This window comes from Oncorhynchus kisutch, linkage group LG17 (assembly GCF_002021735.2).
Source record: "Oncorhynchus kisutch isolate 150728-3 linkage group LG17, Okis_V2, whole genome shotgun sequence".
Lineage (NCBI taxonomy): Eukaryota > Metazoa > Chordata > Actinopteri > Salmoniformes > Salmonidae > Oncorhynchus > Oncorhynchus kisutch.
This window is the reverse complement of record NC_034190.2, coordinates 11541416-11559851: the sequence shown is the minus strand read 5'-3', so window position 1 is coordinate 11559851 and position 18436 is coordinate 11541416. Positions and strand designations below refer to the sequence as shown.

The window sequence follows — 18436 nt, the reverse complement described above, 5'->3', positions numbered from 1 at the left end:
TGTTGTTGCTGATGTGATAATATTAAATGAGGCTACTCTGTGTAACCCTCATACTACTGACAGGGTTCATTTTGACCCCAGAAAAATATTATTGTTTATCATAGTCCAAAGGTGGTTTATTAAATTCGTCACATTTTTCATGACTTTGCCAATCAACTGTATGGACTTTTTTCACATTTTGTTACGTTACAGCCTTATTCTGTAACATAACAGAAGAGACGGCAGGTAACCGGGTTGAGTGGTTTGAGTGCTGGGCCAGTAACCAAAAGGTTTCAAATGATTCTGTCCTAGTTCTAAACAATTTATCATCTAGTGGGCTTTGATTAAATGTCCAATATCCTCGCCCATGTGGAAATTCTGTAAGAGTAATATATGTACCAATTATGTGATGACCCGAGCACATTCTGTCCCCTATAAAAACTTTTAAAACTTTTGGTGCCAGAGAGAATGACATAAGAAAGTAGTCAAGACGACTAGCTTGATTAAGCCTCCGCCATGCGTATCTCACTAGGTCAGGGTATTTAAGCCTCCATATATCCCCTAATTCCAATATATCCATGACATTCATGATTTCCTTAAGTGCCTGAGGGTGATAGTTTGTAGTGTGATTTCCTTTCCGGTCCATAGAGGTATTTAAGACCGTATTAAAATGTCCCACCATAATAATAGAGTGTAGTGTTGCTTGTAGAGTTGATAAATCCTTATATATATTTTCAAAGAACCTTGGATCATTATTACAGCCTTGAGTTAAATCAAATCAAATCAAATTGTATTTGTCACATGCGCCGAATACAATAGGTGTAGGTATAACTTACAGTGAAATGCTTACTTACAAGCCCTTAACCAACAATGCATTTTAGAAAAATACTAGGCTTCAGCTAGAAGTCAAGACATACCACCCCATATTTACAAAGGGGTCGAGAGAGGGCCTGTCTTGTCTAAACGTAACAGCCAATCAACAATGCTTATGCAGATTTAACCCTTGCATAGTCTTCTGGGGGTGATCTACTGTATCCCGTAAGTGGAAAAACTGTTCAAAGAAGTACAACAACCTCCCCTAGACCCATTTTTATCCAAGTTACCCACTCCTAGCCATTAGGATAAGTGGTTTGTTACCTTCTGGTTAATAGAGAACTATTTAGGATTAAGACTTGTCAATTGCTCACTGGCAGATCTGAGTTCCTAACATAAGCTTAACTGACCACCGTGTGATTGAATGTATATGTGATGATGTAATGAACAACAGACATTTTCCATCACCAATGAAACTTGGTAGAAACTGTTGTCTGCAGCATCAGCGGATAGAGTTATGTTCATATAATCTAATAATATTATATGTTACAAATGTTAATGTGTAAAATTTTCTTATTCGAAGCACAAATACAATTCTATAGAAATCAGTCCCTAATCACAGATCGGATATATGTGGTCATAAGTCATGACTCCCGGATCAGGTCACCCTCCATCAACTACTATAACACACACATTTACCTGTAGAAATAACACGTCTTCTTGACATTTTCATAAGTGAATTAATAGGCTGTGTTTAGACAGGCAGCTTAATTCAGATTTTTCTTTTTCAGAAATTGTTCTTTTGACCAAACAGATCAGCTCTGATGTGAAAAAAGTTGTGGAACAACGATCAGAATTTGACTGCCCTTTTAAAATCAGTCTTTCCACCAAACGTGTTTGTTAGTTCTATTGGTTAGGTTGCCAGAGACGCAAACCAGTCGTTTATTCTTGGTGTTCTGTATCTATGGACACACACCTGTCATTCAGTCTTTTTGTTCTGTATCTATGGACATTCTTATCCCTTGCTTCCCAGCTAACAAACAAACGTTCCCACAATTTTAGAGATCGTTCCCTTAAGAGTTTCATTGGGCTATTAATTAAAGTTTAGAGAGCAATGTTCCAGTGATGTGCAAGGACTGTTTCCAAGAGACCATCCCTTTAATGTCAAACGGAACTTGACCAGAAGATAGCTAACATAGAAGACAGCCAAAAGTTAGTTGAATTTCCATGTTATCGCAAAGCTTTCAACAATCTAAAAGCACAATTTCTATAGTTGAAAAAACATGTATTTTGCAAGTAGTAGGCATTTAGAATTAAATGTGGAGTGGAGTTTTATAGTTAGGCCTATGTGATGACATCACATGCCCCAGGTACATTCTAAATCACTTGGCAATCATTTACATGATTGCCAGGTAGCCTAGAGCGTTGGGCCAGTAACCAAAAGGTTGCTAGATCGAATCCCTGAGCTGACAAGGTCAAAATCTGGTGTTCTGCACCTGAACAAGGCAAGGCAATTTACAGTTGAATTTCGGAAGTTTACATACACCTTAGCCAAATACGTTTAAACTCAGTTTTTCACAATTCCTGACATTTAATCCTAGTAAAAATTCCCTGTCTTAGGTCAGTTAGGATCACCACTTTATTTTAAGAATGTGAAATTGTGAAATTGTCCATTTGGAAGACCCATTTGTGACCAAGCTTTAACTTCCTGACTGATGTCTTGAGATGTTGCTTCAGGGTAGCCTAGTGGTTAGAGCTTTGCACTAGTAACCGGAAGGTTACTAGTCCAAACCCCTGAGCTGACAAGGTACAAATCTGTTGTTCTGCCCCTGAACAGGCAGTTAACCCACTGTTCCTAGGCAGTCATTGAAAATAAGAATTTGTTCTTAACTGACTTGCCTAGTTAAATGAAGGTAAACAAATATCCTCATGATGCCATATATTTTGTGAAGAGCACCAGTCCCCCCCTGCAGCAAAGCACCTCCACAACATGGTGCTGCCACCCCCATGCTTCACGGTTGGGATGGCGTTCTTCGGCTTGCAAGCCCACCCTTTTCCTCCAAACATAATGATGGTCATTATGGCCAAACAGTTCTATTTTTGTTTCATCAGACCAGAGGACATTCTCCAAAAAGTACGATCTTTGTCCCCATGTGCAGTTGCAAACTGTAGCCTGGCTTTTGTATGGCGGTTTTGGAGCAGTGGCTTCTTCCTTGCTGAGCGGCCTTTCAAGTTATGTCGATATAGGCCTCAGTTTACTGTGGATGTAGATACTTTTGTCCCTGTTTCCTCCAGCATCTTTACAAGGTCCTTTGCTGTTCTGGGATTGATTTGCACTTTTCGCACCTAGGAGACAGAACGTATCTCCTTCCTGAGCGGTATGACGGCTGCGTGGTCCCATGGTGTTTATACTTGCGTACTATTGTTTGTACAGATGAACGTGATACCTTCAGGTGTTTGGAAATTGCTCCCAAGGATGAACCAGACTTGTGGAAGACTACAATTTTTTATCAGGTTTTGGCTGTTTTTTTTGGATTATCCCATGATGGCAAGCAAAGAGGCACTGAGTTTGAAGGTAGGCCTTGAAATACATCCACAGGTACACCTCTAATTGACTCAAATGATGTCATGGCTTTAGAAGCTTCTGATAAGCTAAATGACATCATTTTCTGGAATTTTCCAAGCTGTTTAAAGGCACAGTCAACTTAGTGTATGTACATTTCTGACCTACTGGAATTGTGATACAGTGAAATAATCTGTATGTAAACAATTGTTGGAATAATGACTTGTGTCATGCACAAAGTAGATGTCCTAACCGACTTGCCAAAACTATAGTTTGTTAACAAGACATTTGTAGAGTGGTTGAAAAACGAGTTTTAGTGACGCCAAACTAAGAGTATGTAAACTCCGACTTGGTTCATTGGACACCTGCCTACAGCCATGGCATGATGCAAACAATTCACAAAATGAAACTAATATGGGCTAAATTAAATGATACCCATCCTGGTGGGAGGAAAGCAAACAAGAGATTTGTTTGAAAATAAAGCGTCACCTACAGCCCTCAAACCTCAAATCCAGTTCCACTGCATCCTTCCCCTCTAATCAGGTACTGATTTAGAGCTGGAACACCAGGCGGGTGCAATTAATGATCATGTAGAACAGAAAAGCAGCAGGAAGTCGTAGGGTATGAGTCAAACAACCCTGTACTGCAACATCTGATAGAACTTGATCAAACATTTTTAAAAAGACCAGACATCGTCACATATCATATGAGTCTTAAATCATATTTTGACAAAAGTAAATATAATTTCCACCCAATTGGTCCTTATAACACTGAAGTCAATTTATTAATTTACTCAAAACTCCACCAAAACAATCAAACATTATCAAATGCTTTAATAACAATTAACAAAATGTCACATTCAAAGCACATCAAATATAATTTCCCATATTTGGCACCATCATCTCGTGGTCTTCATGTTCTAATACAAGGTCAAATACAAACCAATGCACATATCTTCTCCTGAATGATCAAACAGGATTCTGGACGTTTTGACCACGAGAACAAAACGTGGCGACATCAGTCAGCGTCTCCTGATGATGACATCATGATATGAAACACCAGGTGTTCTTTTTTACAAGTTGGATGGAGTGGGGGGGGGGGGGAACATGTGTAGGCAGGCAAGGGGTGTGTGGGACTGAGTTGGTCTCATTCCATAGACAAACACATTCACCAGTCATGGTATACATAATGGGTTGGTCCGTGCTCCTTCAACTGGAGGCAGCTGCGGTCAATTCAACCAGTGCTGTGCTAGGCATCGCATTGCTTAGGAAAGCCCACTCAAGTCTTCAATGGTCTGGGTAGGTATAAGGTAGGTGGGTGGGTGGGTGGTGACTGGCTGGGAGTGAGGGGCTTAGCAGGGCAGTAAGGATAGCTGAACCTTCCCTAAGCAAATCCACCTTCTGACAAATAACACCAATGTGTTTTATAGGCATTGTACCCAATCCCAACACAGCAACGTGTAGGTCCATATTCTGCATATGGCTCTCAGGACCTGCATGTGTGTCTGTGATCAGTTTTAGTCTTTGTGGGCCTTTCCTTTGGGTTTCTCCTCCTCATTGTAAGACAGTCCGTATTCGTTCATTCTGGTCTTATCAACAGGATACAGCCTTACGATAGAAAAATAGTGGAAAAAAGTTGTAGTAAACAAATTGATGCATTCAATGTGAGGATATTCTGTTGTAGCATAGGAGATATTGTTACTTACCAGTGACAGTCAATTTAGTGCAGTGTGTGTATAGGATCTTTATTTGACCAGTATTGTTGCAGAGAAATAATCTTGCAGTAACAGAATTTGAATGTTTAGTCTACAATGTTGTTTGATCAGTGGTTAGTCTATCAGCTGGGAAAAAAAGTAGGCTACTTAATATATTAATTATAACCTTGTGTTAGTTTGAGTTTTCAGTGAATTTATGTAAATCACAAAGCTCATCGACATTTTCTGCAGCGTAGGGAAATTCTCAGCAAATTCTCAAATTAAGATCCTACCCCTGTGTGCGTATCTGCCGTGTGGCTTACCATCTCTGGTACAAGTAGACGAGGAAGACCACATCATCCCTGAAGCAGGCTAACCGGTGGGAGGTGGGCATTGTGATGATGAAGGCAAATATGTCATCGATAAAGGTGTTGAACGCCTGGGGATGGACAAATATAAACTACTATCATTAACGTCCTTCAGTTTCATCACTTTATGTTGTTTTTCTTTCTGATAGATTTATGGATATTTCATTGTAACAATTACGACACATTCCAGTAGCCATACTCTTACTGTCCTTCAATGATAAAACCCTTTCCGAGACATCTAACAGTGTAAAACCTGGCGATCTCTCAAATGAGAGCTTATATAATTCACTCACTTTATACATGAATGCTTTCCAGGGTAGATGTGCCACAGATTTGAACTGTTGAAACAAGAAAATAATCGATATGGACACCAGCATCTGGCTTTTAGCGGCATGCTAAAGATAACATAGAACAGAAGACATGTGCACTAACACACAGTATAATGTAACTGACCTTGTAGTTAACAAAGAGTTGAGGTAGCATGAAGAGGAATCCAAAAGCGTACACTCCTGTCAAAAAAAGAGACCATCAATGACAATATCAATGCTTCTAGTATTAATTATCATGTGATCATGAACGTGCACTGACAAAGCATTTCTTATTTGTCCAATGATTCTGCCTATTGACTGAACATACAATAAAACATTTGAGCTAAAAAAAAACTTTTAAAAAACACTTAAGGTAAATCTGTCTTTTAAAAGTGAATTAAAGCAAATCATGCTGGCTTCAGGATAGTGTCAGAGAACATACCATTCACTAAACTGTTGATGATCCAGGAGAACCAACTGCCAAACAGAAAGCAGGTGAGACATTATTACACATTGAAAACACATAGTAGACTGGGTCTGGGCAACATCTCGAGGCTCCAGGGCCACACTGAGATTTCTAAATGACAACCGATGGCCACACAGATTGTTTCGGGAAGTTGATTTGTTAGTCAAACTCTATTTGCAGGCAATAAAAAGGGACGTTATTGCCAGAAGACAGAGGTCCATTGTAATTTCAAGTGTAGTCTGGGGTCTTTTTTAAATCCCAAATAATAATTTCTCGCTCCCAAAAAACTACTACAGTTGTCCATCACTGTAGTAGACCCTACTGTTATTTTCCAGAGTTATAGCCTACCTTTTGTATCTCAAAAACACTAAGGCATAAACCGCTCCTCCAATACACATTGGGTAGAGTAAATACGACAGGTACTTCATTGCCTGGGAAGAGAAGAACGTTGCAAGGAAAATCAAACGGTTGCTATTTATGACAACGCTACTGTATACAAACTGAGGACAAAAGGAACACGTCATTTTTGGACATAAAAAAAGGTGTATGTCAAGTCTCACAAGAGTATCATACTCTACAGTCCTCCTCTCTGATTCGTCAGACTTTCCAAACTGTGGGGAGACAAACACACACTGATATCAATGTAGAACAAACAGAGACCAAACGTAATCCTGAGGAAATTAACTCCGATAAACTGATATCTTTACAAACAAACCAGACTTACAATAAATGTGGGTTTTACACCTTTCCAGATAACCTGTATTTTAAAGGCTTTCTTCACCTTCCACACCTGTAGAGGGACAGATAAACCAGTCAGGCGTCGAGAGGACATAGTGCAATCAACTACAAGAACACAATCATCCACAAGGATCTAAAACATAGGGGATTAAGAGAAACCAGGACACAGGATGATGGAATTACCAAACCTACAAAAGAGGACCACATTGATAGTCACTGAATTGGGCAGCAAACAGAAAAAGATTATCAACTCAATCTGACAAAAGTCAATGGGGTCAGACATTTTACTAACGTGAACAACAGTAACTGTGCAAATAGAGAACTTTAGGGAAACACTGTGTATGTCCCAAATGGAACCCTATTGCCAGACCCTGAGTTACGTCCCAATAATATCGTCTTTCTCCTGCGTCCCAATAATATCGTCTTTCTCCTGCGTCCCAATAATAACTCCTTTCTCCTGCGTCCCAATAATATCGTCATTCTCTTGCGTCCCAATAATATCGTCATTCTCCTGCGTCCCAATAATATCGTCATTCTCCTGCGTCCCAATAATATCGTCATTCTCCTGCGTCCCAATAATATCGCCATTCTCCTGCGTCCCAATAATATCGCCATTCTCCTGCGTCCCAATAATATCGTCATTCTCCTGCGTCCCAATAATATCGTCATTCTCCTGCGTCCCAATAATATCGCCATTCTCCTGCGTCCCAATAATATCGCCATTCTCCTGCGTCCCAATAATATCGCCATTCTCCTGCGTCCCAATAATATCGCCATTCTCCTGCGCCCCAATAATATCGCCATTCTCCTGCGTCCCAATAATATCGTCATTCTCCTGCATCCCAATAATATCGTCATTCTCCTGCGTCCCAATAATATCGCCATTCTCCTGCGTCCCAATAATATCGCCATTCTCCTGCGTCCCAATAATATCGTCATTCTCCTGCATCCCAATAATATCGTCATTCTCTTGCGTCCCAATAATATCGTCATTCTCCTGCGTCCCAATAATATCGTCATTCTCCTGCGTCCCAATAATATCGTCATTCTCCTGCGTCCCAATAATATCGTCATTCTCCTGCGTCCCAATAATATCGACATTCTCCTGCGTCCCAATAATATCGACATTCTCCTGCGTCCCAATAATATCGACATTCTCCTGCGTCCCAATAATATCGTAATTCTCCTGCGTCCCAATAATATCGACATTCTCCTGCGTCCCAATAATATCGACATTCTCCTGCGTCCCAATAATATCGACATTCTCCTGCGTCCCAATAATATCGTCATTCTCCTGCATCCCAATAATATCGTCATTCTCCTGCGTCCCAATAATATCGCCATTCTCCTGCGTCCCAATAATATCGCCATTCTCCTGCGTCCCAATAATATCGTCATTCTCCTGCATCCCAATAATATCGTCATTCTCCTGCGTCCCAATAATATCGGCATTCTCCTGGGTCCCAATAATATCGGCATTCTCCTGCGTCCCAATAATATCGTTATTCTCCTGCGTCCCAATAATATCGTTATTCTCCTGCGTCCCAATAATATCGTTATTCTCCTGCGTCCCAATAATATCGTCATTCTCCTGCATCCCAATAATATCGTCATTCTCCTGCGTCCCAATAATATCGCCATTCTCCTGCGTCCCAATAATATCGCCATTCTCCTGCGTCCCAATAATATCGTCATTCTCCTGCGTCCCAATAATATCGTCATTCTCCTGCATCCCAATAATATCGTCATTCTCCTGCGTCCCAATAATATCGCTATTCTCCTGCGTCCCAATAATATCGTTATTCTCCTGCGTCCCAATAATATCGTTGTTCTCCTGCGTCCCAATAATATCGGCATTCTCCTGAAGTGTGCACTCATTTACTACTTCCCACAAATCTATATACCAATCATTTAATTTCAAATGTGAATTATTAAACAAGTGCAAACTTTGTGAGGAAGGACAGTTAAATAGGGAAGGAGATGCGTTCTGTCTCCTAGAGATGAACGTACTTTGGTGCAAAAAGTGCAAATCAATCCCAGAACAACAGCAAAGGACCTTGAAGATGCTGGAGGAAACAGGTACAAAAGTATCTATATCCACAGTAAAACGAGTCCTATATCGACATAACCTGAAAGGCCGCTCAGCAAGGAAGAAGCCACTGCTCCAAAACCGCCATACAAAAGCCAGACTACGGTTTGCAACTGCACATGGGGACAAAGATCGTACTTTTTGGAGAAATATCTTCTGGTCTGATGAAACAAAAATAGAACTGTTTGGCCATAATGACCATCGTTATGTTTGGAGGAAAAAGGGGGAGGCTTGCAAGCCAAAGAACACCATCCCAACTGTGAAGAACGGGGGTGAAAGCATCATTTTGTGGGGGTGCTTTGCTGCAGGAGGGAATGGTGCACTTCATAAAATATATGGCATCATAAGTCAGAAAAATTATGTGGATATATTGAAGCAACATCTCAAAACATCAGTCAGGAAGGCAAAATGGCTTAAAAGACAACAAAGTCAAGGTGTTGGAGTGGCCATCACAAAGTCCTGACCTCAATCATATCAAACATTTGTGGGCAGAACTGAAAAAGTTACACCAGCTCTGTCGGGAGGAATGGGCCAAAATTCACCCAACTCATTGTGGGAAGCTTGTGGAAGGCTACCCGAAATGTTGGACCGAAGTTAAACAATTTAAAAGGCAATGCTACCAAATACTAATTGATTGTATGTAAACTTCTAATCCACTGGGAATGTGATGAAAGAAATAAAAGCTGAAATAAATCACTCTACTATTATTCTGACATTTCACATTCTTTAAAAAAAAGTGTGATCCTAACTGACCTAAGACAGGGAATTTTTACTAGGATTAAATGTCAGGAATTGTGTAAAACTGAGTTGAAATGTATTTGGATAAGGTATATGTAAACTTCTGACCTCAACTGTAAATAGCCCTAGCCAGAAGTAGGGCACTACATAAGGAGTCATTTGGGATAAAACCACTAAATGCTTGTGAGGAGACGTACCTCGATCATGGAGCCTACTCCAGCAGGAATGAGGACCAGCAGGCTGGTCTGCTCATCAAACAGGTACATGAAAATCACAATGGTGCTGAAACACCTCCACAGTACTGGAAAGGACCACAAGATAAACACATGTAAGGGGAATAGTCAAAAACTGCAAATACACTGAGCAGACAAAACATTAGACTGACCAGGTGCAAGTTATGATCCCTCATTGATGTCACTTGCTAAATGCACTTCAATCAGTGTAGAGGAAGGGGAGGAGACTAGATGTCGACCGATTATGTTTTCTCAACGTCGATACCGATTATTGGAGGACCAAAAAAACGATACCGATTAAATCGGTCGATTTTTATATATATATATATATATGTAATAATGACAATTACAACAAACAATACTGAATGAACACTTATTTTAACTTAATATAATACATAAATAAACATCTATTTAGTCTCAAATAAATAAAGAAGCATGTTCAATTTGGTTTAAATAATACAAAAACAGTGTTGGAGAAGTAAAAGTGCAATATGTGCCAGAAAAAAAAGCTAACGTTTAAAGTTCCTTGCTCAGAACATGAGAACATATGAAAGCTGGTGGTTCCAGCTTTCATCATCTTCAATATACATAGTCTTCAATAATGAATCTTCAATATTCCCAGTTAAGAGGTTTTAGGTTGTAATTATTACAGGACTATTTCTCTCTATACCATTTGTATTTCATATACCTATGACTATTGGATGTTCTTATATGCACTATAGTATTGCCAGCCTAATCTCGGGAGTTGATAGGCTTGAAGTCATAAACAGAGCTGTGCTTCAAGCATTGCGAAGAGCTGCTGGCAAATGTAGAAAAGTGCTGTTTGAATGAATGCTTACGAGCCTGCTGGTGCCTACCACCGCTCAGTCAGACTGCTCTATCAAATATCAAATCATAGACTTAATTATAATAAACACACAGAAATACGAGCCGTAGCTCATTAATATGGCCAAATCCGGAAACTATCATTTCAAAAACAAGATGTTTTTTCTTTCAGTGAAATACGGAACCGTTCTGTATTTTATCTAACGGATGTCATCCATAAGTCTAAATATTGCTGCTACATTGTACAACCTTCAATGTTATGTCCATAATTATGTAAAATTATGGCAAATTAATTACGGTCTTTGTTAGGAAGAAATGGTCTTCACACAGTTCTCAACGAGCAAGGCGGCCCAAACTGCTGCATATACCCCGACTCTGCTTGCAAAGAACGCAAGAGAAGTGACACAATTTTCCTAGTTAATATTGCCTGCTAACATTAATTTCTTTTAACTAATTATGCAGGTTTAAAAATATATACCTGTGTGTTGATTTTAAGGAAGGCATTGATGTTTATGGTTAGGTACATTGGTGCAACGACAGTGCTTTTTTCACAAATGCGCTCGTTAAATCATCACCCGTTTGGTTGAAGTAGGCTGTGATTCCATGATAAATTAACAGGCACTGCATTGATTATTTGCAACGCAGGACAAGCTAGTTAAACTAGTAATATCATCAACCATGTGTAGTTAACTAGTGATTATGTTAAGATTGATAGTTTTTTTTACAAGATAAGTTTAATGCTAGCTAGCAATTTACCTTGGCTCCTTGCTGCACTCGCGTAACAGGTGGTCAGCCTACCACACAGCCTCCGCATGGAGTGCAATGAAATCAGCATCCAAAAATGCAGATTATAGATTGTTATGAAAACTTGAAATCGGCCCTAATTAATCGGCCATGCCAATTAATCGATCGACCTCTAAAGACAGGTTAAAGAAGGATTTTTAATCCTTGAGACATGGATTGTGTATGTGTGCCATTCAGAGGGTGAATGGGCAAGACAAATTATTTAAGTGCCTTTGAACGGGGTATGATAGTAGGTGCCAGGCACAGCAGTTTGTATTCATTTCAGGTTTTAAATTCTAAATCATGTCCTGAATTACTTTAATTGGAATTGACCCCAACCCTGCCTAACAGCATCTTCGTAAGAAGTCCACCCACCTGCTTTGCTGGACATTCCCACCATGCTTTTCTTCTGCTTCCAGAAGCTGATGTCATGTTTGAAGGCCAGGAAATCAAACAGGAGCTGTAAATGAAACATGCTTTTAAGTTGCAATGTGACAAAGGAATAATTTAGTGAATCTCAGTCATGCATGTGTGTGGCAAGTAGATCTAGCGGTTCAGACCATTGGGCCAGTAACAGCCTCAAAGTTAGCTGGTTCGAATCCTCGAGCCGACTAGGTGAAAAAAAATCTGTCTATGTGCACTCCTGTAAGTCGCTCTGGATAAGAGCGACTGCTAAGTTACTAAACATTTTAAAATATAAACATTAAAAGATGATCATCACTTCATTTATATGGAACAGTAAGACTTCACATTCTTACATGAAAGGCAGCCACGAAGAAGGTGAGGGCTAAGAAGTACAGGTTGGTTTCCACGAAAATGCCCTTGATTTCATCAGCATCTTTCTCAGTGAAGCCTGAAATCACAACAAACCAAATTATTAAAAAGGCTCCCACCAGAGTGCACAGCTGACCCCATTTTGACGTAATTCCTTGCCGTTGAGTGGAAATGCTTGTTTTAGTAGGTTCCATCTCTGAAGAATGACGCAAGCTTCTTATACAGTTGAAGTTAGAAGTTTACATACACCTCAGGTTTGTAGGTCTCCTTGCTCGCACACGCCTTTTCAGTTCTGCCCACACATTTTCTATAGGATTGAGGTACGGCCTATGTGATGGCCACTCCAATACCTTGACTTTGTGGTCCTTAATTTCTCTGGGATAGGTGGCAGTATTTTCCCGTCCGGATGAAAAGCGTGTCCAAAGTAAACTGCCTGCTACTCAGGCCCAGAAGCTAAGATCTGCATATTATTAGTAGATTTGGATAGAAAACACTGTTTCAATCATGTCTGTGAGTATAACATAACTTATTTAGCAGGTGAAACCCCGAGGACAAACCATTCAGATTTGTTTTGTTTGTTTTTGAGGTCACTCTCTTTTCAATGGGTTTTCATTGGGAATCCAGATTTCCAAGGGACCTTCTTGCAGTTCCTATCGCTTCTACTGGATGTCAACACTATTTAGAAATTGGTTGAGGTTTTTCCTTTGAGAAATGAAGAAGCAGCACTGTTCAGAATGAGGCTCGAGGGAAGTGTACTCTTTGTTAGAGGCGCGTGACCTGAAAGCTAATTACACTTTGTTTTCCTCCGGTATTGAACACAGATCATCCCGTCTTATATTAATTACCATAAAAAAATACCTAAAGTTGTATTACAAAAGTAGTTTGAAATGTTTGGACAAAGCTTACAGGTAACATGAGATATTTTAATGTCACGTTGCGCAAGTTGAAACTGGTGTTTTTCTGGATCAAACCCGCCAAATAAATTGACATTTTGGATATATATCGACGGAATTAATCGAACAAAAGGACCATTTGTGATGTTTATGGGACATATTGGAGTGCCAACAGAAGAAGCTTGTCAAAGGTAAGGCATGAATTATATCTTTATTTCTGCATTTTGTGTCGCGCCTGGAGGGTTGAAATTGGAATGTTTGTTTACTTTAGTGCTGTCCTCAGATAATAGCATCGTTTGCTTTCGCCGTAAAGCCTTTTTGAAATTTGACATGTTGGCTGGATTCACAACAAGTGTAGCTTTAATTTGGTGTATTGCATGTGTGATTTCATGAAAGTTGAATTTTTATAGTAATTTATTTGAATTTGGCACTCTGCATTTTCACTGGATCTTGGCCGGTGGGACGCTATATATCCCAGAGAAGTTAAGCCATTTTGCCACAATTTTGGAAGTATGTTTGGGGTCATTGTCCATTTGGAAGACCCATTCGTAACCAAGCTTTAACTTCTGATGTCTTGAGATGTTGCTTCAATATATCCATAAAAAGTAGCAGACTTCAGCTGCTGTACAGCAAATCCAAGTCAGCCCGTGCTCATGGTTCTCAGTTAAATGATAGGCTACGCTACAATGACTTTGCTCATCATGCACGTGGTAAATGAAACGTCACAACACCCTGAGCGCATCAGACACGAAACACCAATACAATGCACAACAAAATAAATGTTATTTCGTGGGTGCCTGTTCATTATAGGACAGACACTTGTGGTTTAGTTGCACTAATCAAAGCAGTGAAGCGAAGCAAGACTTTAGTTGTCAAAAACGTCCATCTTGGGGCGACGGGGTCCCAAAATGCAATCATAACACACAATTATACCATTTATAAAAATGGTCATGTTCTATAAAGACTAGCTCAACAATTTGTGAAAAATGACAAATTCTACATTTGATTATGTTAATTTTCTGGTAAAAAGGGTAGGTGCAAAAACATGCGTTTGCATCCCCTATTTTCATTTGCTGCATGTCTCAGCTGGCCAAGTGTAGACTACGGTGGCCAAGTGTAGACTACGGTGGCCAAGTCTAGACTACGGTGGCCAAGTCTAGACTACGGTGGCCAAGTCTAGACTACGGTGGCCAAGTCTAGACTACGGTGGCCAAGTCTAGACTACGGTGGCCAAGTCTAGACTACGGTGGCCAAGTCTAGACTACGGTGGCCAAGTCTAGACTACGGTGGCCAAGTCTAGACTACGGTGGCCAAGTAACGTTCAACTAAAACCCAGCGCTAAAAAGAAACAGACAAAAGTATTAGCACATCCTAAACGCACCGCATTGCCACAGAAGAAATTTAAATCCCCACTTTGGATTTCCCACTTCCAAGCCCAAATATATCAAACTTCGACTTAAACTATGACTTACTGACTTCAAATTGTTGTGCAACATCATGGGTAAGCTCTGGTCATTGTCTTTCAGTTGAAACATTTTTATTTCCTCCCTTTATCAAACATCAGTTTGCATGTTCAAACAGACAAAACAAAGGATTTTATTTTATATTTCTTACTACAGTTATTGAACCTCTTCCCCTCAGACTTCATTAAATGACAGAACAGTAGCAACTATAGGACAGAAGTCACTCTCGTGATGCGGTCGTTCAGTTCGTGATCCTCTGGAGGTAGGTAGTATGACTTACGCAGATTAGTGTCAAATCCGTACACTAGTATCAACTAGCATAATGGGTGCTGTTTCCCGGACAGATTACGCCTAGTCACGACTAAAAAGCAATCTCAATGAAGAATCTACATGGAAAATAATGTTTTGTCCAGGGCCAAGACTTAAACCGTCCCAATGAGTTTGGTCATAGTACTAGCCATAGAGATATTGAATTATAATGCTATTTCTATAGTACTACTCACCGAACTGTTGCAGAGAGTAGACGGCATCTTGCATGTGAATCCAGAAGCGGAGTTTCCCGAGGGAGATGGTGTCATAGGAGATAGTGAGAGGGAGTTCCGTGCAGGTGCTGTTGATCTCCATCAAGTCCTTCACTCTGTTGCTCAGCTCATCCACAAACAGCAGTGGAAGGTACACCCTCTTCTTTCCATTTTGAAATCTGGAACACAGTAAAACAATTGCTAGTGTTATGTCATTAATGAAGTCTGAGTGGAAGAGGCTCTGACAGCTGTCAGTTCTCTATTTGTTTATGCTTTCCCGGTCCATGTGGAAATCTCCAGGACATTCTTTCCCATCCCCAATTCGTGATTATGTATAAGAGGTGGAACCTAAACAAGCATTTCCGCTCGAAGGCAAGGATTTACGTCAAAATGGGGTCGGCTGTGCACTCTGGTGGGAGCCTTTTTAATAATTTGGTTTGTTGTGATTTCAGGATTCACTGAGAAAGATGCTGATGAAATCAAGGGCATTAGTGTGGAAACCAACCTGTACTTCTTAGCCCTCACCTTCTTCGTGGCTGCCTTTCATGTAAGAATGTGAAGTCTTACTGTTCCATATAAATGAAGTGATGATCATCTTTAAATAAAGGCTCTGGAACTTCAATGTAGAATTGTTGTATTGTAATACAAAGCATGAGTTGGCACACCCCCAAAAAGTTGGTAGAGGTGCTGACTAACGGCAAGTAAACTGTAGGCTCTGAAAATAAATAAAGAGAGTCACACTCTATATACAAGCTCCCAGTAATTGATTGGGTAAACCAATGTTTCAGCATCACTGTGCCTTCTTCACCCTGAAGAAGGTGTTGTGTATTGTATCATTAGTTCCAGCAGTCCATTTATGAGTGTATGATGAATTGTATCATAAGTGCGTTCTTACACTCGCAGGTAGCGGTGCACGTCGCTGGGCAGGAAGTCCCTGTCGAAGATAAAGTCCTCTGACACCACATTGAGGGTGAGACGGGAGCGCCAGTGAGAAACGGGCCGATCAACTGCAGAGTCACCTCCTTTAGGCTTCCGTTTCAGCTGCTCCGCCTGCCCTGGGCACAATGACCACAGCAGATCAGAGAGAAAAAATACCAGGGAAAAACTGAACATCACAATCAGCATGACAGTTTTAAAGATGTACTCCACAGAAAATGCATTCCAATGTGAAAGGTATTCAAATGTACCAGACTGATTAAAAAAAAGATGCTATAAAGGGACAATTCAGAACAGTTGATTCCAAGGCAAGACACTGTCTGCGCATACAGACATACCCTAATAATGAAGAGACGTATGAATGCCTTGCTTTGGATCTTGTAAATGTTGGTTATGTCCCATATATCACTTTACTCCCTTTATAGTGCACTACTTTTCACCAGAGCCCATAGTAGTGAACTAAAAAGGGAATATGGTGCTATTTAGAATGCAACCATTGTGCGGTGTAATCGTAGTCTGACCTGTGTTGCTTCCTCCCCTGAGATCAGGCTGACCTCTGGTGGTTTGGGTATCATGTAGGTGGTGAGCTGGGACACCAGATGCACCTGTCTGGGGTCCTGCCACGGGGACATACCTGCCTGGTGAAGAAACACCATGGCATACAGCGTCCCATTCTTACAGGTCTTCTTTGGGAGAGACACATTCACTATCCTTTAGGAAAAGGGATACATATGTGAATATGAACTGGTTGGTTCAAGCCCTGAATGCTGATTAGCTGACAGTCGTGGTATATCACGGGTATGACAAAAGTTATTTTTACTGCTCTTGATAACCAGTTCATAATAGCAATAAGGCACCTCTGGGGTTTGCGGTATATGGGAAATATACCAAGGCAAAGGGCTGTATCCAGGCACTCTAAGTTGTGTCGTGCGTAAGAACATCCCTTAGCCGTGGTATATTGGCCATATACCACAAACCCCCTTGTGCCTTATTGCGTAAATATAGCAGGGAGAGGTCAATCTTTGCAGGTTGAAGTAGTCTCTATATGCGGTTTGTTCAATGTTAATCAGTTAATATCTGCACTCGTTTTGGTTCCAGATGACTAATATGAAGTCCTAGTCATCCTGCAAATACCCAGAGAGCACTGACTGTGTCTACCACAAAGTTTCCATAGGTGATCATTGTGCTTATTACAACTGACTGACTGATAGATACCACCATATCCTGGCACCGTAAGAAATGTTGCACCTTTCAAACTTGGTCTCAACATCAAAGTCCTCCTCCTCGTGAATGAGGGTGTGTCCCCCATCAGCATTGGGTCGCAAGGCTGTGTAGATACTCAGCTGGGATTGGGGAATAAAGAACACAGCAAATGTTCACGAATCAGTTTCCACACCCAAAACAACTGTCTGACTGGCAAGATTTCATTCCATCTAGCTAGCTTGCAATGATGTATACAAACCTGCAATCTTGGTTTTCCTGCCAAATATGGGTTGATGCAGTTTTCGAATTTGGGGTTCTCACAAGGTTTGGTGTAAACGATGCCATACATCACCCAGCAAGTGTGCAAAACATACACAACGAACACCCCGACTATCAGCGTCGTGAAAGAGGTTTTCTGAAACATGCTCGGGACTCCCGTCTAGTCATTCAAATACGAAATGTGTCAGGCAGATACCGTAGCGACTCTATCCTCTTCTGAAACCGAGCCAAGGACAGATGCGAAACTCAGAGAGAATTTAGCTGAGGCAGATTAACATCGGTTGATGAATTGCTCATACTGTAACGTTAGTGTAGTTTATGGACTGGTCATTGAGGTCACAGGTGTCGGCTGGTGCTAGGCTAACCATGGCTAGATATCGTTGACCACACTGTACGTCTCCTCATGTCCTTTACCAATCAAATGTAATGTCTATTAGTTAATATTTGTGCATTATAAAATCCCCGAATTCTGCTCGTCACTTTGCATCTCGAAATTGCAATATCACGGCTATTTTTAAAGAAGCATGGATGTGTCAGCTAGCTACTTCCGTGATTTATTTCCTGGTTACGATATTCAGGAAAGTATCAAACTGCGGCTGCGCAAATCCAACAATCTGCATACCAGCTGAATATATATTGGCCACTAGATGTCATCCATGCTCCATGCAGTGCACTCTTGATTATAATGTCGGTTTTTCCAAGTCACCTTTACACTATCAGTGCCAGGTCTACGTCAACAATAGAAGCATTATTATTTTTAATTTCCCCCCG

General features: G+C 40.6%; 1 protein-coding gene across 2 annotated transcripts; it reads right to left on the bottom strand.

The window, feature by feature from the left end:
• Positions 1 to 4113: 4113 nt before the first annotated feature.
• Positions 4114 to 18247, bottom strand: LOC109907170 (cleft lip and palate transmembrane protein 1-like protein). Of its 2 annotated transcripts, XM_020504977.2 has the most exons (16): positions 17646 to 18247; positions 17432 to 17526; positions 16705 to 16894; positions 16143 to 16297; positions 15230 to 15426; positions 12355 to 12449; positions 11972 to 12056; positions 9953 to 10056; positions 6915 to 6980; positions 6751 to 6801; positions 6539 to 6621; positions 6167 to 6201; positions 5870 to 5925; positions 5710 to 5754; positions 5372 to 5487; positions 4114 to 4962 (listed from the first exon to the last, which is right to left on the bottom strand). In XM_020504977.2, the coding sequence occupies exons 1-16, from the start codon at positions 17808 to 17810 to the stop codon at positions 4872 to 4874; spliced, it is 1629 nt and encodes a 542-aa protein (XP_020360566.1). In that variant the 5' UTR covers positions 17811 to 18247; the 3' UTR covers positions 4114 to 4871. The 2 variants fall into 2 exon arrangements, with proteins under 2 accessions (XP_020360566.1, XP_031650956.1); XM_031795096.1 differs by having other exon boundaries at positions 6539 to 6801.
• Between the last annotated feature and the right edge of the window lie 189 nt (positions 18248 to 18436).

Excerpts from the sequence above, each read along its gene's own strand:
- LOC109907170 (XM_031795096.1), bottom strand. The coding sequence starts at position 17,810 with ATGTTTCAGAAAACCTCTTTCACGACGCTGATAGTCGGGGTGTTCGTT. Across the intron at positions 12,057-12,354 it reads TCTTCGTGGCTGCCTTTCAT|CTCCTGTTTGATTTCCTGGC; the intron begins GTAAGAATGTGA and ends TTTCATTTACAG. Across the intron at positions 5,488-5,709 it reads GGAAAGCATTCATGTATAAA|GCGTTCAACACCTTTATCGA; the intron begins GTGAGTGAATTA and ends GTCCATCCCCAG.